Genomic DNA, 26,654 nt, shown 5'->3' with positions numbered 1-26,654 from the left:
CCATCCATTGAATCACCTTGATTAGGGAGGTTGCAGCAGTGAGGGCCCAATTGATGTTAATTAACAACAATTTGTAGTGGAATAGGGATTGATCACTGAGTTCATTGGCAAATGGAACTCCTTAATGAAAAAACTTTCCCCTTCTTAAGAGCAACATTTTTTCAACCACTCACAGGGGTCGACAGTCAGTGTTTATCAAAGGCATTATTTAAGTCAGTGATTCCCAAAGTGGGCACTACCACCCCCTGGTGGGTGCTACAGCAATCCACGGGGGACTGGTGATGGCCACAGGTGCATTTATCTTTCCTATTAATTGCTGTTAAAATTAAACAAATTAATTTTCAGGGGACTAAGTAATATTTTTTTTCTGGAAAGGGGGCAGTAGGCCAAAAAAGTTTGGGAACCACTGATTTAAGTAGACCCTCAAACTTCTATTTCATCCCTAAGTTTCAAAAGCTCCTCATAAGTATTATTGGGGATGAAGACACTAAACAATAACTCTAGCCCAACTATCAATAATATGGAATTAGAGCTTAATCAATGATACATGTAAAACTCAGTGGAATTGTGCGTCGGCTAAGGGGGGTTAGGGGAGTTTGGGGAGAGGGAAAGAACATGGAACAAGTAAATATGGGAAAATGTTCAAAATTAAAAAATTAAAAAATAAAGCTCCTTATTATAAGCATGACAGCTCTCATGTGTAATGGTGTTTTAGTTATTATAAAAGAGCTCTTCTCAAAGAAGTCTACCTCTAAGACCTCCTCAGGCTCTGGTGGTGACCGTTTGGACGTGATAAAGGTGATGGTGGTAGAGTGCAGGGTTTAAACAGGTCCTATTGCAGGGTCACAGGGGCAGAGATTTGGAATCTAGTGGCCACTACATAAAATTCCCTCATTTCAGAGAAGTGAAAGAACTTGCACGGTTTCACACTGCTGAGAAGTTTTGAAGAAAGGTGATGCCTCTTATGTGTATGAGGTTATTTCCATGTTGTCTCCCCCCATTTGAATGTATGCTCATTGAGGACAAGGAGTGTTTTTGCCTTTTTTGGTATTTCTCTGACTTTAGTACAGTGCATGGCACATGGTGAGTGCTTAATACATGTTCACTGGTACACTGATACGCATGAAATTACTCATCCTTGAACTCCTGAAAGGGTAAGCCCATCTCACTTCACCTTTATGTAGGTACTCTAAGAGTCTTCCTGGGAGGGAAGTAAAACAAAAGCTTAACATCACCATTTAGTGAGCTGTCCATGGTAATACAATTCTTATCAATGTCAGAGCCTGAACCCAGTTTAGTTGTTGTCATTCAGTCTTTTTTAAGTTGTGCCTGACTCTTCATAACCCCATTTGGGCTTTTCTTGGCAAAGATACTAGAGAGGTTGCCATTTCCTTCTCCAGACCATTTAACAGATGAGGAAACCGAGGCAAACAGGGTTAAGTGTGTTGCCCAGAATCATCCAGTTACTAAATATCTGAGACCAGATTTGAATTCAGGAAGATGAATCTTCCTGACACCAGACCCAGAACTCTATCCATTGCAGTACGTAGCTGACCAATCTATTTGACTTTACTTCTAATATCACAATTACCTGCCTTATTATAAAGGGGCCCTCAAAAGTAGTGTAAACACCAGCACTTGACTTATGTTCCTATGGTCATGGAAGTGTTGGTTCTCAGCTCTTTGGGAATAGTAACTTTAAAGGTTAGAGGCAGCTAGATGGAGTGGTGGACAGTGCTCTGGATCTGGAGTCAGGAAGACCTGAATTCAAATCTATCCACAGATACTTATTAGCTATGTGATCCTGGACAAGTCACTTAACCTCTGTCTACCTCAGTTTCCTCATCTGTAAAATGGGGACAAGAACAGCATGTATTGACCTCTCAGGATTGTTGTGAGAACAAATCAAATGATGATCATAAAATGCCTAGTGCAGTGCCTGAGAGACAACAGTATGTTAGCTATTATATATCTATATCTATGAGGTATGTTAACTATAATGATAATGATTGTTATCAATACAAAGAGTTTGGAGAATCAAGGATGGTTTTCCTGGGTGTTTAAGAACTCTCTAAAAGTAGAAATAAGTAACCACTGTCACTTCTGCTTCTAGGGCTATGAAGTTCCTGATTTTTTTCAGTCTACATCTACCTTTTGAGCCCTTCTTAATTCATCAGTGTTGTGTTAGGAGGTGCCAAGAAGCATCTAGAAGCTGGACTTCTGGTTCCCTCTCCCAAGGAATTTACAATCTATTTCAGAGATGAGGAGCCCAATATACTGTACATGACCATGGATGTGGAGCCTAATGCTGTTGTCACTACAAACAGTCCCTCAGTAAACTGCCTAACTGTAGGAGATGATTCATCTGTGAGGGGCTCCGTCACCTTTCAAATAAATCATGTCTTTCCAACACACCCACTGGGTTCGTCCCAGAAAATATGCTCATCCTTCTCTAAATTGAGCAGCACCAACACAACAAAAAGCTCTTCCAAAGAAACAAGGAAATACTCATTTATTAAATAAATATGGTGTGCCAGGCACAGTGCTAAGCATTTGACAGACATTAACTTATTTGATCTTTGCAACAAGTCTGAGAGGTAGATGCTATGATTATCTCCCCCCTTAAAGATGAGGAAACTGAGATAGACAGGGGTTAGGTAACTTGTCTTGGGTCATGTGGCTAGAAAGTATCTAGGACAGAATTTGAACTCAGGTCATCCAGTGTTCTACCTATGTAGCTTGCCTTTGAGAATAAGCCATCATGAGGCAAAACCAAATCCTTGGGACAAAATCAAAATCTTTAGACAATTTCAAGTCAGTGGCAGAAGAGCTTAGCAATCCAATAGCTGATATAGTCTGGGAGCACAGAAAAGGAAAGGATGCTTCCACAAGCTATAATCTTTTATCTACTACAGACAGGGAATCCATCTTGCCCAGGGGAAAGGCAGCTGTAACTAAGAGGCGCCCACCACAGGGGTCTTAGGAAGTTGACAAGGCAAACAGCCATCACTATACTTCAGTTCATTCTCTTTTCACTAAGATACATTTGTACAAAGCTCTTGCCTTTGAGGCTTTAATGATGGATTCTAAATAAACAATTATGAGAATGGAAGAGATTGAGCTATTCAGGTGCTTCTGAATCAAGGCATTCTTTGAAGTGAGAAACAAGTGAGAAATGAGTATCTGCTATAATATAGATCTTTGCCTCTTGAGAAAAGCAGTTTCCCAGTGAATTTCACTTATAACAATTAGATAACTCTGGGTAAATGGGCACATTGCAGGTGGCCATGATGATGGCACATTGCTGAATGCTCTAACTTAGGCTTATTGGTTTTGTCTGAAAACAGGCAGGCATTAGAAAGAATAAATGGAGTCTCCCTATGCCCTTCAGATTGACTTTTTCACTCTACCTTGAGAGCTTTTTGTGCAGGTTCACTTGAGCCAATGGCAATCAGGTTGGGTCCAGCCATGCTGCAGAAACTCTTCAGATGCAGAGTATCAGCCACTGGCACCGTGGAAACGGCATAATCCTATGCACAAAGTGAAAATTATTTAGTTTTTTACCTTCTGGGTTGCATCATCACAAATTCAATCGACAAAGTATTTCCCAAGCCTTTATCTTCTCATACAAAGCTTGTTTTAGAGGTCTGAAATGTCTAGAGGGAAAACTAGGACTTGGGGGTGTGTGAGGATATAACTCAAATGGATCTGTGATCTCATAGATTTGGGAGTTCCCTTCAATGATGCAGACCACAACCCACCCAAGCCTGCCCATCCCATATGGCTCTTATCCATGTCCTCCCATAATTTTGGCAACGAGGGCCCACCCTTTATGCTTAAGGCTTTCCTCATTTTCTTCTGAGGTCACAAAGATACCAGGGGAGTCCTTGGGCTGTCTATCTCTAGTCCCACACCCTTGCTACTTGACCAGCCCATCTTCTTTGTTGAGCATACATTTCCCCTGTTGACATCTCTAGTCCATTCGTCTTCAGGGTTCCCTAATTGTGTGATCTTTCAGCCTACTCACTTTCCCCAGGCCACTCTCAGTGGGATACCCATTTTTTAAACCTCAGAGATGGTAATGTTACATAGCTCCCAAGTCCTATGACATATATCTGTGTGATGCTCATTCCTAATTCTCTAGACACTGTCATGTTCCATGACTCACCGATAATTTAATAGCCTGAGTGGAATGTCCATGTGGGCCTTTGTTTCTGGGAGAAGTTTGGGGGCTTATTAATTTGTCAAATCAGGCAAGTTTCTAAGAAGAAACCATAGCATTGCCAGATGTTTTACACAGTGAACAGCACTTTAAATTTCTGCCTATTCTGTGAGATCTAGAGAAGAGGGTCCTAAAAAACCCAAAACTCAACACACAAGCTTGCAAGTATAAGATCAAAAGATGCAAGGTGGGGTTCTAGTATTAATTCTTGAGTCTCAAGTTGCTTAATCTGTAGCAAAGGGGAAAATAAAACTGATAATACCTTTGTTATGGAGTTATTTTGAGGATCCAGTGGGATTTTTTTAAAGGATTTAAAAGAAAGATTTAATGTAAAGTGAAAAATGCAAATAGAAATAGGTCCACTTTGTTTAATTTTTTTACAAAAACTATAGGCAGAACCAAAAAGTGAAATATACACTGTCACATTTGTTTACACCACTCTCTAGGAGAGTTCTTCAGATTCACTTTACTATGCAAACAATAAAAAATATGAGGCAATTTGGGAGAATGATCTGAGGCAAAAGGGGGGGGGGTAAAAAAAAAGAAACTTCCTATCCTGTTTCTTCTTCTACATTGTATAGCTGTGCTCACAGAGAGTGTGTCAAGTGTTTTGTAGCATAAAGTGTTCATTTCAACTACTCTTTTATGTAAGGAAGACACACATCCTTGGTATTATTTAATGTTTCTTATGGGGCTTTCTCCTACTCAAATATTTTGCAAAGGGAAGAAGCATCTCTTGATTTCTTGTGGCCACAAATGGTAGGATGAGGCATCACCAAACATCCAGATCTTAGTCAAAATTAATCTTTTATGCTATGTTAGTCAGTCAGTTTGCTTGAAATTCCTTCAGAGTCTGATCTGAAAATACATTCTTCCTTATTGTAGCCAGTCAGGGGATAGACATTTAAAAGTTGCCCCTGCTTACATCATGAGTTTGTGTCTATTCAAGATGAAGACAACAATTTTATAACTACGGACTGAAGGAAAAAAGGGACCTCTGAAAACAACTCAGTCTCTACTCCTGAATCCTCGCCTCCAACTCTGATGTGACTGTAACCATCACTTGCTAAATAAAAGGTCAACAGCTCAAGAAATATTAGGTTTTGTGGTTGCCAGCTTATGCATTCATGTGGAGTCAATGCATATACCCTAGATGTATGACATTGAGTAAAACATTTACCTTCTCTGAGATTTAGTCCTGCTGTAGACACTTCATCGCTGTGTGACTGGGCAAGGAAGTTAACTGTCTCCACTTTAGTTTCCTCGTATATAAAGCAAGGATAATAATATCACTTACTTCCCAGGGCTATTGTGAGCATCAAGGAGAAAGGAACATGCATTTATAGAGCACCTACTATGTACCAGGCACTGTGCTAAGTGCTTTACAACTATTATTTCACTTGGTCTTCACAATAATCCCAGGAGGTAGATGCTGTTATTATTTCCAATTTACAGCAGAGAATACTGAGGCAGACAGAGGTTAAGGGACTTGCCTGTGATCACACAGTCGAGAAATGCCCAAGTTCAATTTTGAACAAAAATTTTGTCCTGATTCCAGGCGCAGGGCTATACTATCTAAAATTCCTCAAATGAGATAATGTATGTAGTTTTTTGCAAACATTAAACCACTATAGAAATGGGAACTATTATTGTTATTATTATACAACATTGAGACTAGAGAATTAATTAAATATACATTCCTTTAATCAGCATTTATTGGATACTTGCTATTTATTTGCAAGGCACAGTCACTCTTTTACTCACCTTGAAAGTGTCAGCTAGGATTTCTGCTCCACGCTGATTTGTCCTTTTGGAGAGGCCCACAAAAAATTCCCTGCCTATGAAAAAAATGGCAAAGACTCAATGAAAGGTTATACCAACTTAGCAATCATTTTTTATTTTTAATTAAAAAAAATTTGAAGTGTTACATTTTTTCCAGATTACATCAATGCCATTTTCATAATCACTTTCTGACATTTTGTGATCCATGTTCTTTCCCTCCCCGCAACCATTTCTTTTTAATTAAAGTACAAAGCAGTAATCTCTAACCACAGCAGACTACCTTAATGCCATTCCCACTCCATTTACCACTATCCACTCCAAACATCAGTTCATTAAACAAATGACTTCATTAGCCCATAAGATAAAATAAAATTATTTTCATAAACAATTTTATGCTATTTGAAATGTTTATTTTGACTGGAAAAAATCAAGAGGTTTGTAACCAGAAACAAAATGGTGGTTTTACATATTGGTAACAACATTAAGTGGTAATTTTAAAGAAAAATTAAACATTGGGAATTTCTTTATGAAAACAGGCCTTTCCATTTAAAATAAAATAATGGGCATTTAGAAAATATTAGAGAACAGCTAGTCTTGGTGAGTATGACACTGAGTGATCATTATTAGCCTTGCTCCTGAATCTGATAAAATGTAAACTCCTTGAGGGCAAATATTTTTGTCTATGACAAAACCCTAATGTGGTTTTGTAATCACAAAGGCAACATAATACAGATGAAATAATGCTAGACTGGTTGTCAGAAGCTGTGGATATGAGTCTTAGAGGAGGCTCAACAAACATTAATAGCCTCTGTGTTAGATATAGGGAAGTTACGTGGCACGGCACATAGAGCACTGAACTTGGAATCAGAAAGACTCATCTTGATGAGTTCAAATCTGGCCTTACACACTCACTAGTTGTGTGACTCTAGGCAAGTCACTTACTCCTATTTGCCTCCATTTTCTCATCTACAAAATGAGCTGGAGAAGGAAATGGCACAATCCCTCCAGTATCTCTTGCAAGAAAACCTCAGATGGGGGGATCATGAAGAGTTGGACGTGACTAAAATGGCTCAACAACAACAGTGCTGAACACAGGCTACAAAGACAACAGAGGTGTTCTGGCAATGTTGGGGACAGAAGGAAGACCACAGAAAGAATAAGTCTGTTGCTTGAGGCAGATGAGATCATGATGATAACTAATGATGAAACAAAATTAGAGCTGACTAGCTCTTAGTTTTTCAGTCAAGGAGTGAAATCTTGGACCTGAAAAGGGCAGAACAAAAAGAAAATGATCATTGATGAGGTAGCAAGAGAGGATGTGGATGCTTTTTAAAATTTTTTTTTATTTTTGGATACTTTTGATGAATTAAATGGACCAGACCCAAATGAAATCTGTCTCCAGGGGGTTGAAAGAATTGGCTGATATGATGGTTGAAAACTGTCAGTAATATTCAAAATTTATGGAGAAAGTGAGAAATTAGTCAAGACTAGAGAATGGCAAGTGTTCTTCTGAATTAAAAAAGGGAAGTCTGGAGCCTGAAACCAGAGGATAGAGACCTGGAGTTTGATGCCTGGCAAAATCTTAGATGGTATTATTAAAGAGATATTTTAAAATTACTGGTATTTTTTTTTGTTTTTACACAATAGAGACCTCCCATACTTCACAACAACTTCTCAAAATTAGTTTATCCATTTTTAACAGAAAGGACAGAAGTTCCTTCAACTTGGACAATATGGTACCAGTAGGGACTATTGTATTTGTTTTGTTGCCTCTCCATGTTGACTTTATTTACATTGTTGCAGTCATTGGGCTTATCATTCTTTTGGCCTTGGTCCTTTGCATCACTTCATACAAGGCTTCCTTCATTTCTCTGCATTCTTAATAATCATCATTACTTATAGCCTAGAAGCATTCCTTTGGGCAATGAAGTGGTACACTGTATAGAGTCAGGAAAATGAGTCCTCCTGAGTTCAAATCTGGTTTCAGACATTTATTAGATGCTTGATCCTAGAGAAATCACTTAATCTTGTTTGCCTCTGTTTCCTCATCTATAAAATATGCTGGAGAAGGAAATGGTGAACCACTTCATTATCCTTGCCAAGAAAATCAGACATGATTGAACAACAAAAAATATTCTTTTATACTCACATGTTGTAATGAGTTCAGCCATGTTATTGGTCACATATTTCTTCTAGATTTTTTGTTTGTTTGTTGAATGATGCTATGAATATTTTAATACATTTTTTTAACCCTTGTACTTCGGTGTATTGTCTCATAGGTGGAAGAGTGGTAAGGGTGGGCAATGGGGGTCAAGTGACTTGCCCAGGGTCACACAGCTGGGAAGTGGCTGAGGCTGGGTTTGAACCTAGGACCTCCTGTCTCTAGGCCTGACTCTCACTCCACTGAGCTACCCAGCTGCCCCCTTTAATACATTTTTTGTTGTTTTTGATGTCAAAAATCTCTTTGGGACTACAGTCCCCTATAGAGGAATCTCTAGGTTAAAAGAGTAGGAACAACTTGGTACTTGCCTTACATGATTCTAAATTGTCTTCCAATAATATCTGAGCTAATTTAAAAATCTACTAGAATTGAACTGTAATGTTGTCTTCTTTTAGCCTCTCCAAAAATGAGTTTCATCTTTTAGCATCTTCCCTAACTTGATGAATATAAGATGATACCTAAGGATTGCTTTGCATTTCTCTATTGGTGTTTTTGACAACATTTTCCATGTGTTTATTGGTAGTTTGTATTTTTTCTTTTGAAATCTGTTTTTTTTTCTTTACAAGCTTTACAAGCTTTACAAGATTACTTGTCTATTGGGAAATGCCTCTAATTTTTGCTTTTGTCATCTCTATGGATTTTGGATGCCAAACTTTCATCAGAGATATTGAACTTAAACATCTTTCTACATCTGTATCTTTTCTTCTAATTCTAGTAGCACTAATTTTATGTGTGCCAAAAATCTCTTAAATTTCATATAATTGAAGCTGTCTTTTCTATGTAGTATCTGGTTACAAATTTTCTCCCCAGTCATGATTGTGAAAGGTTTAGTCTTCCATTCTCTCCTTTTTTTTTTTAAAGAGATATGACATGTAGGCATTCCATACTCAGGAGGGAGAAAACATTAACAGCTGCAGGGATAAGATAAGGCTTTATGAAGGAGGTGGCACCCACACTGGATGAACCTTAAAGGAAGATAAGGATTATATGGATGATAAAAGAAGGGAGTCTTGTCACTGACTTAGCTGGGTCACCCAAGGCAGGGCCCAAGACCTTTCCAAGACTCGGATTTCTCATTTGGAAAATTCTGACAATAATTCTGCCAGGCCTTTTCTCATGGCATTGTTGAAAGAGAAGAAAGCCTTTGTAAAATACTATGTAAATGGAAATTTAGAAATTATCATATAAATGGGAGTTATTATTTGATGAAGAAGGACAGAGAACCTTCCTTAAGCATGCAAAGTCCAGTTTAAAATAGCTAAGTCACATTAGCAAACACTCATAGCTAGATGCTTTGGGGCAATGCAGAAATGACCAAATTCTCAGGCTCCTAAACCCTTCCCAGGTGGAAAAAAATATTTAAGGGGATACCAGAGGGGTTTGGTGATGAGGATTATCACTGATGATAAAAACACTTGACATTTATTTAGAAAAACTCTGTAAAAGTGCTTCAAAGACTTTACAAATATTATCTCTTTAATCCTTAACAGGTAAATGACACAGGTCAAATCCAGCTTGGGAAAATTCCAAGGGACCATCCAAATTCTTTTGTTGTATTGGAGATATGCTCCCTCCTGCATGTTCTGAATACATGGGCCTCCTATTGGGTAAGGAAATCTTTTAGTTACGTGGAGAATTTTTAGGTAATGTACATTTGTGCTTTATTTTGGAAGAGAAAGGTACCATATGAGAAACAGTGTACGAAGTCTTACTTGGAGTCAGTTTTACTTGGTTCAAGTCCTATCTCTGACACATAACGACTATAACCCTGACTAAAAAAATCCTCAGTGTCCCTATTAAATTCTCTAAGATACTGACTTGCACTGTTAGAAGAAATGCCTCATCAGGAACTCCCTAAACTGATAAAATCATAGGTATGGGAAAAAAAGAAAAAGAAGACTCAGTTAGACAGGAACAAGCAGGAGACCTGTGTTTGGGTCCACTTATAAAGTGTCCTACTCTGGGGAAGATGCTTAAAACTCTTGAAATCTCATTTTCCAAGTGTGGAAAACAATCTTGGCTTATCAGACTTTCAAGGTTGTGAGAATCACAAGATCAGAGATCTAGTGGTGAGGAACTTCCTATGACATCTAGTCTAATCTCCTCATTTTATAGATGGAGAAACTGAGGTCCAGAGAGGTGAAGTAATTTTGACAAGTGTTATTGTTAAGATATTTTTTAGTCCTACCCTATTCTATGACCCCATTTGAGGTTTTCTTGGCAGAAATACTAGAGGGTTTGCCTTTTCCTTCTTCAAAACATTTTACAGATGTGGGAATTGAAGGAAATAGGGTTAAGTGACTTACCCAGGATCACACAGCTAGTATTTGAGGCTGGATTTGAACACAGGAAAATGAGCCTTCCTGACTCCAGACCTCATACCCTATATACTGCAACACCTAGCTGCTCAATTTTGACAAGGACTAGACATTAAAAGTTGAACTTGTACTCTGATTCTCAAGTCAGCCCTCATACTGTTGGGCCACATTGGATCAAATTAGATAATGGATATGAAAAAGCTTTAGAAACTATAAAGTCTTATAATAAGGTTATAAAGAATTTTACACATGAGTTTATTTGTGATATAAATTTAATGAAAAAGAACTTCTTAAAAATCCCCAAATATATAAAATTTATATTTTACTTGACAAAACTTTTTTGCTTTTCAAAATAATCTCCATAATTTTTCTCGCAAAGATAAACTTGAAGGAGACTTCATTAATATAATTTGATTTTCACATATCTTTTCAGGAACATGGTTAGCGTATTTAAAGTAAAGTATGCCAGTATTTATTTTAATTGGATTTGACCTACATTCCTATTTTAAAGGCCAAAGTTGGGTGGGGAAGTGTGGAGAAAATTATACCATTCATCTGTTTAAATAGTGGTTTAATAATTACGTTATATTTTAGAGAGACAGGGTTGAAAAAAGCGGCTGTCAGCAGCCGTTCACTTGACTGACAGTTACGGTTACCTTGCAGGGTTTATAGACAGTTTCCTAATTGTGCAATAAATGAGTCAGCCTGTAGGAGGGAAGTGGGGCGTCATGAACAGGAGGAACAAGAGGCATCTCATGCCCTGTTTCCTGCTCAACTGGCCCTAGTAGGTGAATAAAGGCAAGAGCGATGAACAGATATGTTCCTCCCTCCTGCTTGTTTTATCCATCCTATCCCAAGTAAATCCCAAGGCATTTAGTAAGTACTACTATGTATATTAGTGCTGGGGGCAGAGCAAAGACTAAACAACTGTCTTTTCTTCTAGATGGATACCACATGCACACATAATCATTTGGGGAAGAAGAGCAGAAAATGAACAAATAAAGGGATCTGGAGAAGTATCCTGCAGGGGGTGGCAAATGAGCTGAGCCCTGAAGGAAGGTAGAGATTCTATGAGATCAAAGGGAGAGAAGAGGGCATTCCAGGCATGGATGCAGGAGATGGAATTGAGTTTAGGGAACAGCAAGAATGTCAGCATGGCAGGTGTGGAGAGCACATGAAGGGGAATAGTATGCATTAAACTCAAAGCTGAATTGTGAAATGTTTTAAATAATAATTAGTATTTATATGGGCAGCTAGGAGACCCAATGGATAGATCACCAGATTTAGTGTTAGGAAGACTTGATTTCAAATCTGACCTTAGATTTTTACCACCTCTGTGATGCTGGGCAATATTTTACTTAATCCTATTTGCCTCAGTTTCCTCATCTGTAAAATGAGATGGAGAAGGAAATGGAAAACCACTCCAGTATCTTTGCCAAGAAAACCCCAAATGGAGTCATGAAGAGTTGGACATGACTGAAATGACTAAACAACAAATCATTTATATAATAATTGCTAGTTTTAAACATTTTACAAGTGTTATTCTATTTGGTCCCCATAATAACCTTGGGAAGTAGGTGTTATTATTCCCCTTTTACATATGAGGAAATTGAAGCTCCCAGTTATACAGCTAGTAGGAGACAGAATTCTAACTCTGTGCTTGACTCCAAGGCCAGTGCTCTATCCATTTTGCCATCTAACTTCTTCTAACAGCACGCTGAGAAGTTTGTGCTTTCTCCTAGAGGCAAAGGGAACTATTTAGAATTGGCATAGCATGGTGAATTCTGAGCTTTGGGATGATTACTGAGATGCAGAGGAATTGGTTCTGCCCTGTCAGTACAGGATCATGGCTGACAAAGCTGCTTTGAGAAGAGTAGGTAAAATGACAAAAGGCAATGTATGATCACAAACATATGTATGGTCTTAGAGCCTGTAAATAAGGAGGAATTGTTTATTGCTGTGCTAAGAACAATAAACTTTACAGCCATCATGGTTTCAGGCAAATATATATATGTATATATATATGTAGTCTGTGATAAAAAACAAAACACAACAAAATGCAAAACGACATTAGCTAGATGAAAGATGAACGTTATCCTAGCTGGTTTCAAAGGCAACCCCTGAATCTCTTGGGTTTAGTAAAAGTAGGGAGAGAAATTCTAGGGAAAGGTGAAGCTTCAGAAAGGAATGGGACTTTAAGAAGCACTTAGCCTAATTCCTTAAGGAAAATAAGTTCTAGAAAGATTGTTACTTGTCCCTAAGTCACACATAAATTGGTGAAAAAATTCCCATTAAACTAGGCTTCTTAATTCCTAGACCTGGAGCTCTGAACACAATACACTAATGTCTCTTTTAAGTGGCTTCTGTGTGAATTAAAGTGCTATGTTTATTTTGAGTTCTTGTTCCTGATGGCATCTGCACCTTCCAAGTTCAGTTATGTATTGTATAGCAGTTATATTTTGTTAGTAATTACAAAGAAAAGATCCTTATATTTCAGGCTCCTCAGTATCCCATTTACCTAGAGACAAACAGGGTGCTATGCTACTCAAAACTCCCACAAGGTTCATGTATGGCATGTATGATCCATTTCATCACCATAGTAATAGAAGCTCCAGAAAAATTCCTACCTGGCAGATGCAATGTATTTTTTCAGTGACTTGGTATACCAAAGTTGGCATTAAAAATCAAATGACTTGACTTTGGCATTTAATAAGGACTAAAAGTCAAGATTGATGACACCAGTTTATCATTATCGTCTTCTTTTCTTCTAGTGATGGGTTAAAATGTTCTAGTGTAGTTGAGTGACTGGCATTTTAAAAAATGATACTCTATTACCTTTAGCTCTGAACTGAAAATGAATTTTGATTGCTTTTTTTTCCACCCTGCTCCTAAACTTGATTTGGACCAAGAGTTTTTAACTGTTTGTGTGTGTGTGTGTGTGTGTGTGTGTGTGTGTGTGTGTGTGTGTGACAGACTAAATTTTGATGGTCTGGCAAAGCCTACGGACCTCTTTATGTAACACTGTTTTTTAAAAATTATAATTGAAATATAAAGAAGGAAACTATAAGTAAATTAGGTGAACACAGAATAGTATATTTGTAAGATCTTTGGGAAAGGAAAGATTTTAAGACCAAGCAAGAGTTAGAAAAAAATTACAAAATGTACAAAACATAATTTTGATTACATTAAATTAAAAAGTTTCTGTACAAACAAAACCAATGCAACCAAAATTAGAAGGGAGGCAACAAACTGGGAAAAAATCTTTATAACAAAAACCTCTGACAAAGGTCTAATTACTCAAATTTATAAGGAGCTAAATCAGTTGTACAAAAAATGAAGCCATTCCCCAATTGATAAATGGGCAAGGGACATGAATAGGCAATTTTCAGATAAAGAAATCAAAACTATCAATAAGCACATGAAAAAGTGCTCTAAATTTCTAATAATTAGAGAAATGCAAATCAAAACAACTCTGAGGTACCATCTCACACCTAGAAGATTGGCTAAAATGACAGCAAAGGAAAGTAATAAATGTGGGAGGGGATGTGACAAAATTGGGACATTAATGCATTGCTGGTGGAGTTGTGAACTGATCCAACCATTCTGGATGGCAATTTGGAATTATGCCCAAAGAGCACTAAAAGACTGCCTGCCCCTTTGATCCAGTCATACCACTTCTGGGTTTATACCCCAAGGAAATTATAAGGGAAAAGACTTGTACAAAAATATTTACAGCTGCGCTCTTTGTGGAGGCAAAAAAACTGGAAAATGAGGGTATGCCCTTCAATTGTGGAATGGTTGAACAAATTGTGGTATCTGTGGGTGATGGAATACTATTGTGCTCAAGGAAATAATGAACTGGAGGAATTCCATGTGAACTGGAATGACTTCCAGGAAGTGATGCAGAGTGAAAGGAGCAGAACCAAGAGAACATTGTACACAGAGATGGATACACTGTGGTAAAAATCGAATGTAATGGACTTCTCTACTAGCAACAATGCAATGATCCAGGACAACTATGAGGGACCTATGAGAAAGATTGCTTTCCACATCCAGAGAAAGAACTCTGGGAGTAGAAACACAGAAGAAAAACAACTGCCTGTTCACATGGGAAGATGGGGATATAATTAGGGATATTGACTCAAAATGAGCACCCTAGCACAAATATCAATAATATGGAACTAGGTCTTCATCAATGACACATGTAAAACCCAGTGGAATTGTGTGTCGACTATAGGAGGAGGTAGGAGGAGGGGAGGGATAGAACCTGAATCCTATAACCATGGAAAAAATGTTCTAAATTAATTAATTGAATAAAAATTTTTAAATTAAAAAAATTACAATTGAAAGAAACTCTAAACTTTATTTTGAGATTAGTGAAATGCAAGATGCATTTCAAGTTCATGAACCACTTGAAATCTTTCCATGGTCCCCTTCCATGGACTTTGGTTAAGAACACTCTGATTTAGGTCGTTATGGTTTAAATGCATGATTTTACAAAACGATCACATCAGAAAGTTGTGGTAAGGATAATAAGAGATCATGTAATGCTAAGTTCTTTGGAAACTTTAAAACAATAAGTAAATGCCAGGTATTATGAATATTATCTTAAAGAACTAGAACATTTATTGAACAGGTGAAGACATGGTTCCTTTAAAGACTACACAATACTCAAAGAAAAAATTCAATTTTACCCATGAAGTAATTGGTATAGTGGTAAAAGTAGCATGGTATAATTGACTGAGAGATGGCCATGGAGTCAGGAAGATCTGAGTTCAAATCCCATCTCTGACTGCATGATCTGAGGTAAATCATTTAACTTCTTGGTATTCTACATAAATATTTAAGGTTATAGATTGCAGTAGAGGTGCTGATATGAATTATTAGAGGGAGTTTCCTCATCTGGGAATTCTCTAGACCAATGAAATCACAGGTCTAGTCCCTAACTTATTCTCAGTACTGCTCTTGATTTTCTGGCATCAAATCAAACCAATCTGCATTCCAAATTATTCAAATTCATCTTGCCATCTGGAAAGAATATTCTCTTTAAATCATTTCAGTCTCCAGTTAATAATCTCTCAAACAGAAAATTGAAAGTCGGTGCTTAAAAAAATAGAAAAGCCCTGTATAGATGGCCATACCTGTGAATAAAACATCTCCACCATCCAAGGTTGCGTTTTCATCTGTCATCTCTACGATATTGAGCTGAAGGTTTTCTAATGCTCCTTTCATCATGTCAACCTGGAGAAATAGAAGTAATTCAGAATCTCAAAAAGCGTCTTACTATTTCCCAAAATGAAAACATTTTCTCTTTCCATATGAACACCAATAAAAACAAAGAGATCTGCCATACAGAAATTGCCCCAATCACTAAGCTCACTTCATTTGATGAGAAAAGAGAAAGTTTCCCATTAGAATATGTTCATTTTTCTCCTTTTCTATTTCAAGGCCAAGTTATTTTTATGTGTATACACACACACACACACACACACATCTCCAAAATATCAACAAGGAGCTCTGAAAATTGATTTATCCTTTCAAACCCTGCCTTCAACACCTGGTCAACAAGTATAGGGCTTATTTAAAACTCTTCCTAGAAATCATATTATATTTGTACAAGGCAATATACAAAAGGACCATCAGTTCCAACGGTCATTTCAATGTACAAACTAATATGAAAAAGTTTTTGTTTTCTAGTCAGAATTTTTTTTTTGGAGTGTTGGATGAAAGTATCTCCATAAATTCGAAATAATCTTTCCAGTTTATAATCAAATAGATAAAAGAGCAAACCCAACAAATTTTGTTCCCTGTAGATCAGAGGTGTCAGACTCAACTTCATGTGGCCCTCAAAACTCCTAAGTATGGCCAGACTAGATTAAAATATAATTGGGAAATGTTCAGCAATATAAATTAAAAGACAATAAAACATTCTGTTATGGTTCATTTGTGTCCGACTCTTTGTGACCCCATTTGGAGTTTTCAGTATCTTGAAAAAGATATTGGATTGATTTGCTACTTCCTTCTCCAGCACATTTTCTAAATGAAGAAACTAAGGAAAATAAAAGTTAAAATGACTTGCCCAGGTTCACACAACTAGTAAGTGTCTGAGGTCAGTTTTGAACTCTTGAAGACAAGTCTTCCTAAGTCCAGTACTCTATTCACTGCATTACCTAACTGCCCTCCAATAAAACATAAATAATGTTAGTTTTGGGGTTTTAAAGTCCATATGCAGGCGGTTTCTGTTTGAGTCTGACACCGCTGCTATAGATGATTAACAAATATACCGAATGTGTTCAAGCAAAAGAAAATTTTTGATGTGGGCTGTTTAGAATAAGACCAGAGAAGAGGTAACATGTAGACAGAAGAGTAACTGATGGATATCTATAAATTTAACCCTAAATCCAAAGGAATTCTGTTATCCCATGTGTTTAGCCTTCTATTATCTACTCAAAGGTGATTTGTAAGAGACTGTCGACTCCTTTTTCTACCAAAGTATAGAAGTGCACAGACCCTAAGATTTCTGGGCCACAGATGACCTGGGGTTCGGGCAGAGCTGACTTCTGGGAACCGTTACTTGGGCACTTTTAATTTCCTGGGACAAGACAAAGATGAGGACCCAGTGAATAGGGATGGGATGCCTCCTTGTATGAGAACGTCCTCATGGGTTGTATATTATTCAACAAACTCTGAATTTGAGGTGAGTGTGTGTCTATGGCTGTTTCTCTTCCCTGAAATCATCAACCTACAATTCTAAAATGAAATTTTGAATCTTAATAGGAATCCAGAAGCAACTCTTCAAAGTACAATGACATTCAGATCTGAAGCCAACCTGCCAATTTGACCACTTCCAGGGGAGTTTACCTAATTACAATATCTTGAGACAGAAACCAGGAAGCCTTTTAAAAATACAGCAATGCCTTTTGAAATCCTTAATTTAATACAAGACTTTTCATGGGAAGCAGCCAATTAGTCTAAACATTTTTCTAAGGTCTGCATTGCTTCCAGCGTGGCTGAGAGACATAGGATGAGAAGATGTAAACAGGGATGGAGGGAAAAATGCAAAAACACCAGAAAAAGCATCTAACCCTGCCAAATCACAGGCCACTGAGTACACATGGTGAATTGTGAATGAGGCGTTCTGTAGACAGAAATATCTCTGAGTGATTTCTAATGTAAGAAAAATATGGAAATACTTTAACAACAAGGCTTATATTCATGCAGGCAAAAAAAAAACTTTCAAGAGGATACAAAGTAAAATAAATATATCATCTCACCCTCATTCTGGAACCCATGTAAAGATTCCACAAACCCAAGTGACTCAGAACAATAAAAAAATTATTTCCATGGATGAGATGGTCTTAATGGTGTAATAACTACATCGAATGACCTCTCTCCACAGGAGAATAAGCTGCCCTGTGTAAGAGGAAGTGGAATATTTGCTATAATGTGAATGAAAAAAAAAGAAGCAAAGTAGTATTTACCATGACTTGTTAAGTTCTGCTGAACTCTGGAAATTATGCAGCTGTCTTCCTTTGGCATCTCTGCCATTATGTTAATGGAAAATACACTGAACTGAGAGAGAGCATGAGAATCGTAGTATTGCTATTTAATGTCCCTATTAGGGAAGTGAGCCCTTCTTTCACAACCTCCTTTCTTCAGAGACTCAGTAAGGACTTGATCATAAAAATGCAATTTGGCCTGAAAATTCTGCATGTACTGTCTCCAATCCAGGAACAATAGATTTTTTTTCCCGGTAGAAATGTAATTTAGTTATAATAGTTGAACTGAAAGGGACTTTATAGATGTTCAAGGACACCACTGTTGTTGTTGCAGTCATTTCAGTACTGTCTGACTCTTCATGACCCCATTTGGGGTTTTTTTTTGCCACTGGAGTGGTTTGCCATTTCCTTCTCTAGCTCATTTTACAGATGAGAAAAATGAGGCAAACAGGATTATGTGACTTGCCTAAGATCACACAGCGAAGTGTCTGAGACTGGATTTGAACTCAGGAAGATGAGTCTTCTTGTTTCTAAGTCACCTAGCCGTACCCTCAAGAATATCATCAACCCCTTAAAGATGGGAAAATTGAGATCCTGACAGTGAAATGACTTGGTAATTTATAGGAGGCAGAACTAGAATCTTAGTACAATTCCCATCTCTCTACTCTCTAACAGTCAAATGGAAAAACAAAGGAAAAAACCCCTTACCTTCTTTCTTAGAATTGATACTAAATATTGGTTCTAAGGCAGAAGAGTGGTAAGGGCTAAGCAACGGGGGTTAAGTGACTTGCCCAGGGTCACACAAGTAGGAAATCTGAGGTCAGATTTGAAGTTTGGTCCTCCTGTCTCCAGGTTTAGCTCCCTATCCATTGAGCCACCTATCTGTCCCTAGTCAACTATTTTTGACAACATCTTATTTTATTTTTCAGTGAAAGGCAGCAAGATCTCTATGAACTAACAGAATGAAATAAGCAGATCTGTGAAAGTAATACACATAATGGTACAACAAAGTAAATGAAAGGATAATTTACAAAGCAGAGCTATAGTTAACTGAAAAGCCAAATAATTATGAGGGCTGAATGCTGTTTACATTTTCAGACATGATCACTGTATCGGTTATTTTTTGCTTAACCTTTTTCCTTTGCTCCAAGAGAGATCACAATTATAGTGGTGGAGATAGAGGGGACCACAGGACTTGTGTGGGGGGATACTTTGTCCAATCTTGGACGCTAAACAGAGTTGGACCTAGTTAGTACTTGGAGGGGATCCTTGCATTAACTTTTTTAAAAGGAAAAGAGAGAGAAGGAACCCTGTACTAGGTTCAGGGAGAATGGATTCTTGTAACTTTAAAACTGTGTCCTTTGAAATTATTATTAATTTTTTTTTAGGCAAAACCTCTGTGGTTTCTGAAAAGTTAAAACAGCTGCCCTGGCATCCAAAACCTGGCTCTCGTGCAAAGATAGTAATTTTTCGTAACACTCAGTCACATCCATATAAACAATGACATTCTGATCTTTCCACACCGCAAACTAGTCAAGGGGGAGGGATGGGTTGGGGTGAGGGGAGGGGATGCTACTTTCATGGTTCAGCTTCATAGGAGGGCCTTGCTATTAAATGCAATAATAAAACATTCCATGTTGCTAGTTGTGAGAACTGAAGGACCATATGGCACTAAGGTGAAAAAACTGACCCTAAGGCAGTCTTTCTGGAGAAGTGGGAGAGGCAGTAGTAGGCTGCCCGTTGAAAACCGCATGCACTTGGCTCCAGGGCTCTGGTGAATCAGACAAACTCCAGCTACAAACAGGCTCCATGCTATCCTGACGGGCTACATGGCAAGCCAGTCATGTAGGCAGCCAGAATACTAAATATAGCTATAAAAGTGGAGATTGTTGAAAGAGAGAATCCAAAGCCCCAACCTTCAAGGAACTGCCTGTCCTGAGGTCACATGTCGATGGTGAATGCTGTTTCAATTGACTTTCAGAAAACAAACCCCCCCAAAAACCCCACCCAGCTTTTCATCGAGATGGTGACCCCATCAAATGGAACTTAGTATTACTCAGGGTGGAGAGAAGTGTTTAGAAAAAACAGAATCTCTTCCAGAAGCTGGAATTCGACAATGGGTCATATAACTCATGAAAATGGAAAGAAATTGAAACTATGGCTAAATTAATTTTGTCCTGAATTATCTCATTTTCCTTATTCTAGCCCAAGGCACTGCACACCCTCCTTATTGAGGGATAAGGCAAGGACATGGATAAATATAAGACAGAAGGTGGCCGGTTATATGGAGGGATGTCGTTCTGAAGTGGATGACTGAAAGGAAGCTTTATGAAAGATGTAGGAATTAAGCTTACCCTTGGATTCAGATAGGTGAAAGAATGGATGAAGATCCTTCCAGGCGAGTGGATGGAATATACAAATGCAAGGAGATGGGAAAAAGGAGGTCAATGTCAAGAAAGGATGAACTGTCCAGTTTGCCTGGAACACAGAATGCGTGAGAGGAAGCAAGGTGAACTTCAAATGGGGGGGGGGAATAGAGTGGAACCAAATTGAGGAAGGCTTGAATACTAGGATTAGGAATTTATATTTTATTTATATTTTATCCTGCAGGCAAGTGGAAAACACTAAAGATTTTGGCCAAGGGAATGAAGTTAATTAGGAGGGTATCCTTGGAATCTGTATCAAAGATGTGCTTATAAAAAAGATATAATTGTGTGACCCTGGGCAAGTCACTTGACCCCCATTGCCCACCCTTACCAATCTTCCACCTATGAGACAATACACCGAAGTACAAGGGTTAAAAAAAAAAGATATATTGTAAGACTATTATAATGGTACTGGTGAAAAGGAATTACTTCGAAATTGGGGTGGTAGTGGCAAAAGTAAAGAGAAAGGCTCTGATGTGGAGATGTTTCAGACGTAAGGTTGATAGGGTTTGGCAACTGATTGGCTCATTAGAGTGTGAGGAACAGTCAAAAGTGAAAAATCAAGAATCCCTCTTAAGCTTTAGTCTGGGTGACTAGTAGAAGAATGATAACATCACCAGAAATGGGGAATTTGGTAGGAGTGAATGGATAAATTTTAGGCATGTTGAATTTGTAGTATTGGAAATATCCAGCAAGAACTAAGAACTGCAGGACCGGAACTCAAGAGAGAGACCAGGATGATGGGAGAGATTAGTTTACGGGGATAACTGAAGGCATGAGTGTATGGATAAGATTGTTAGTCAAGAGAGGAAAAAAGAAGAGAAGAAAGTAAAGGGTGCCTTGGGTGATACCTAGACTTGGAGACAAGAGAAGGAAGAACAAAAGTTTACTAACAGAGGTCACAGAGACAAGAAGAAAGCCAGAAAAGATGAGGAGAAAAGAGGCCAAGGATGGAGAAAATATCAAGAAGGAGATGGTTGAAATCATCTTTTAGAAATCAATATAATCTCTGCTTTTGAAATAGCACAGAATAGGTACAATATGAGGTAAAACAGACCCTCTTAAAAGATTTCCTATATATCACCCAAGAGTCATCCAATAAACTTTGACATTTAATGTCACTATTAAAGGGATAGAAGCTATGCTTCTTAGTCTGTGTTAATTCTTATATTTTCTTTGAGAAATTTGGTAACAAATATAATTTTCTTCTGCATCACCATCATTATCACCACTATCTACTTTACTAGATGAATTCTAATACCCAGGCTTGCCATAGGATGTTGAACTTTGTAGGCACCTCAACTCATGACAATGTACTAAGGTACTGGGGGTGTTTGTGATCTACAGTGAAGGAGAGAATATATATATACTGATGAAATCAAGATCCTTAAGTATTACCATATAGATCCTACACCTAGGATCTTGGGGAGTTAAAAATATAGTGGGGGTTTTGCATATGCTTTGACTGCCCAAGATGGCACTACCCACATGGAAGATTCTGGGGACCTGTTTCTGAAAGGCTATGGAATTGGAGTATATGTGGACATTATGCTTTGGTCTACCAAAGGGTTGGAAGCTGACTTTTTTCCTTTTTATTTTATTTTCTAATACTCTTTCCTTCTGTCTTAGAAGTAATACTAAATATTGGTTCCAAGGCAGAAGAAAGGTAAAGGCTAGGCATCTGGGGTTAAATGACATGCTCAGGGTCCCACAGCTAGGAAGTTTCTGAGCCAAATTTGAACCTAGAACCTCTCATCTTCAGGCTTGGCTCTCTATAAGCCACCTTCCTGACCCAGAATTCCCCCTCACCCCCATTGGCTACATGGTTGAAAACAATGGCCTCTAAATGTCCAACTCAGCCATTCAGGTGGTTTTTCCAATATTCAAGTCCAAGAGTAAACATGACTCCTTCATTTATAGCTGGTGATACCATATTATAATGAGGAAAGACCCTGAAGGATGCTTACTTTATCCTTCTCCTTTTGGTATTACGGTTTGGAGAAATGGGTCTGAGGTTTTGGATTTTCCTTCTTTCTTTTCCATCCTAGGTGCAGGGATGGATTTATTCTGGCACAGAAGCTTAAGCTATGGAGATCTGGGAGTCCAGAAATCTAGACTAGGTGATGTAGCCAGTCCAGCAGTAAAGTCCTAAGGAGAAAGGGTCCAGGGATACTAGCCCAGACTTGAACTTTATGAGACTAATGCTATGTGTGAACTAAGATAAATTGTGAGCCTCATTCTACTCCCTTCCCCAGAAACCAAGGTCATATGGGGGGAGGGGAGCATTATGCACCCTAAAGTAAAGTAAAAGTAAAGTAAATTAGAAAATGTTTGTGTTTGTTCTTGCTATGGCTTTGATGTAAATATCTCTTTGTAAAAGTAAATCCAATGTTAAGTTGTCAAATGGCATCAAGGTACCAGGCAGTATGTGCCCAAAATGGGAGGTGGTATAGAAAACACAAGCCATTTAGGGTTGGAGTTGATGGTAGAGAAGAGAGATTCTGTGTGACATTTTCAGGGTACCTGAAGACCCTGAGGGTGAGTAAAATGTAAGAGGCCTGGTCCTGAAATAGTAGAGATAGTGTAAAATCATGTTACATTAAATAACTAGAAGATTAGCTGCCTAATGTCAGCATTAGGGAGATGAATCAATCATAAAGGCTACTCTATCTAACTAAGCCCCTATCTTTCTTCTATCCTATTTTCTTTTCTTACTTCACTTCTTTGGATATGCCCTCTGACCAAAGCTCCATCTTCCTTTTTTACTCTAACTTCCTGTCTCTTGTTCTTCTTGTCCCCACACCTACCCTTTCCTGCCACAAAATTGTTTAGCTGATTCACATGCTGACCTGAGGCTGGTCATCTCCCAAAGAAATAAGGCACCTGCAGACCCATACATGGATAAAACAAGTGAATATGTAGGAAACACATAATAGCAATTGGAAGTTATTTTTCATCATGAAGGAACAACAATAATACCACTCCTTTGGGCTCTTTCATTTCTCTTCCTACAAAGAATTTCAAAGGTTGTTTTTTTTTTCAAATTTTATTAACTGAAAAGATAATACCCATTTTGATGTGTAACAGCATTAGACATAGCCCATAGTTTTATTCTTGATTTTTATTCAATGTTGACGTTAGTCAGCTGTTTACCATATTATCTTTATTTGATCTCAGTGTTATAGAGACACCATGAACAATGGTGACATCTATTTGAGTGTGTTTATGAAGCCCAATTCATGACTAGGACTTTCTGTCACTATTTGGTGGCAGTAACTACTATTTAACTAACTTTTGTTTTTCCCCAATAGAATGATAAGTGTTTTGGCATGTACACACATAGCAGTGTACACATGTGTTTGCCTGAGACTGGATTTCAAGTTTCTAGTTGCTCTTTCTGGTTTCTATCCTTGAACACAGGTGACCAAAGAGAGATCCTGAAATGGATGTGTTTAGCGTTAGTGGCTACCATGTGAGGTCGAGAGCTGTCCTGGTGCTAGTTGCCTAGCAGGAGGTTATCTCCACAATTTCTCAGAGGAGAAGATGAGCGCCACCAGGAGGATACTACAATCAAATGGATTAAGGAAGTCCTCTCCAAAGTATGGCTTGCCTGAAGATCTAGAATTAAATTTCTAAACTGGTCAGCAGTCTTATAAAGTGTTTCATGTCTTCAGAATCAAACTTCTGGGAGAGTATATTAGGAGTACTGAATCATCATTTTACATTTTAAGTGTTTGTTAATGTGCACTTATAAGTCTTTTGTGTTTTAAGCATTTATTATGTGGTGGAGGAAATAAATAGCTGTCCTATACCTGATATCAATTACTTGATACATTAAGTCGTTTTCTAGAAGGTAAACTATGAATCCATTTTAGAGGCAACCCTGGACAGGCTTCCTTTATTATGTAATAATAAACAGGGTTATTTAAGAGATTCCCCCTTAGAGTTCTGCTCTAAGACAGGGACATAAATGAGCCAGGGAGTAGGAGAAAAGTCTGATTCCTCCTCTTTGGGATCAGGTTCCCTCCTGAACAAATCCAGAGCTAAGGGTCCTTGGTGAAAAGAGTAGTGTCTTCCTTTTCTCCTCCCACTCCCAATATTGCAGGTTGTATTTCATTTGATCCTCATAATAACTCTATGAAATGAATGATATCATCATCTTCATTTTAGAGATGAGACAACTGAGGATCAGTGATAAAATGATCTGTCTAGGTTAATACAGCTAGGAAGTGTTAAAGGAGGGATTTCAACCCAGGTCTTCCTAATGCCCAAGTTCTGCAGTCTGTGGTCATACCACATGCCCTCTCCTATCTTTGCACATGTCTAGTCCAACAGAGTTGGGGTGCAGTAATAGAGCCTTACTAATGGTAGGCTGGCTACACTGAAGTAGTTTTCCTAGCTGTTGGACCCTGGGTAAGTTATTCTCTGAGTTTTAGCTTCTTATCTATAGAATGAGGGATTGGACTCAGTGATCTATAAGGTCTCTTTTAGCTCTAAATCTATGAGCCCAGGAACTTCCTTTTGGTCTTATCCTACCTTTTACGTTAATTGGGACATGCTAATGATGCTAAATAAACTATTCAGAAGTGGATGCAGAAATGCTTGCCTGCAACCTGTTGCCATTTTGAAGTTGTACAGGATTTCCTGGACCCCTTAGTTAAAAATATGATGGCTGACCTTAGTCAATCTGTTTCCTTAGTTGATTAGCACACGTTTAGGAAGGGTGTTGCTTAGATTGTGCCTATCTCCACTTGATCATGTTATAATATATTACATTTGTTTTGTGTGTTATTCAATTCAATAGATTGTTACTAAGCACCAACTATGTGAAGGTACGGGGGATGGCAGTGCTCTGTTCTCATGGAGTTTACAGTTTAGGCAATGAAAATTCACATTTATTTAATTCTTCAAGGGTTACAGAACACTTTACCTACAGATACCCTGCAAGGCTTGGGGAGCAAATATCCTTCCCATTTTGCTACTGAGAAAATAGATTCAGAGAAGTCCAGTGTTGTATACAGGCTTGATGAAAGAATTGTAGAACTGGAAAGGACGTTAAATATTTATGTTCAATTTCTCATTTTACAAACTCAATTTATTTATTTTTAAACTCTTTCTTTCTGTCTTAATAACAACTCTAAGACAAAAGGGCAAAGGATAAATAAATGGAATTAAGTGACTTTCCCAGGATCACACAACTAGGAAGTGTCTGAAGCTAGATTTGAATCCAGCTTCTCCCAACTTCAGGCCTGGCACTCTATCCACTATGCCACCTACCTGCCACCTTCCTATATTCTAATGAGGAGAAATGATCCAATTTCTGTTTGCTCTTTTGCTCAGAAAAATTGAGTTTGCTCACTGCTCACCTGTGTCCCTTACAGACTTAATGCAATGAATATCTCTTAAGTCTCTATTATGTATTAGGTAGCAGAGGCAGCATGGTCCAGTGGGTAGGGGTTATACTTTAAAGCAGCAAGACTTGGGTTTATTCACTTTTTAACCATGGACAAGCCACTTAAGCCCTATGATTTCCTCATCTAAAATGGAGTTGATAATAAGGTTACCCGACAGATTTGATGCAAGGATCAAATGTCTTTATGCAAGCTGTCAAATACTATAGAAATGTGAACTACTATGTATAAAGGTAAACAAAACATTTACTAATACTCACTATGTGCCAAGGATTTTTCTAAGCACTGAAAATACAAATGCAAGCAAAAATGGGGGGGTGCTCTCTGCTCTCAAGGAAAATTCCTTTCTACACATTCTGCAGAGAGAAAATTTCTTTCTCCACATTCTACAGGGAGAAGATAATACATTAAAGGGGATAGGAAGGTGGTAGGGAGAAGGTGGAACAGTCTGGAGAGTCAGGAGTGGAGTTGAGTGAAAAGTGAACATGGATGGCCTGGCCAGTGGTCCTGGGGAGGAATATAACAATCAGAGAAAGACTGCAGAGGTGGAGGCATTCCAAATTGAGAAGGTTGCTGGGACAGAAGTGGAAATGTCCTGAGAGTTAATAGTGGAGGCAAGTAGGTAATTACAATGATGATGATGATGATGACAGGAAAAAAAATTAAATAAGGCACAGTTCTGATCTTTGAGTAGCTTTCAAGATAGTAGGAGAGATAAGATCTATCTATCTATCTATCTATCTATCTATCTATCTATCTATCTATCTATCTATCT

The 26,654-nt window shown here is 38.0% G+C and overlaps 1 protein-coding gene across 2 annotated transcripts in view; it reads right to left on the bottom strand.

The window, feature by feature from the left end:
- DDAH1 (dimethylarginine dimethylaminohydrolase 1) overlaps positions 1-26,654 on the bottom strand; it is a 206,232-nt gene that overhangs the window by 62,044 nt on the left and 117,534 nt on the right. For both annotated transcript variants that reach the window (XM_044672713.1, XM_044672712.1), the window contains exons 2-4: positions 15,685-15,784; positions 5,987-6,060; positions 3,411-3,530 (exon numbers count right to left, since the gene is read on the bottom strand). In XM_044672713.1, coding sequence (XP_044528648.1) covers positions 3,411-3,530; positions 5,987-6,060; positions 15,685-15,784 — 294 coding nt within the window. The remainder of the gene's footprint in view (positions 1-3,410; positions 3,531-5,986; positions 6,061-15,684; positions 15,785-26,654) is intronic.

The sequence above is a fragment of the Gracilinanus agilis genome, chromosome 4 (assembly GCF_016433145.1).
Source record: "Gracilinanus agilis isolate LMUSP501 chromosome 4, AgileGrace, whole genome shotgun sequence".
NCBI lineage: Eukaryota > Metazoa > Chordata > Mammalia > Didelphimorphia > Didelphidae > Gracilinanus > Gracilinanus agilis.
Note: the sequence above shows the minus strand (reverse complement) of the source record. Positions and strands in the feature narration are given on the sequence as shown.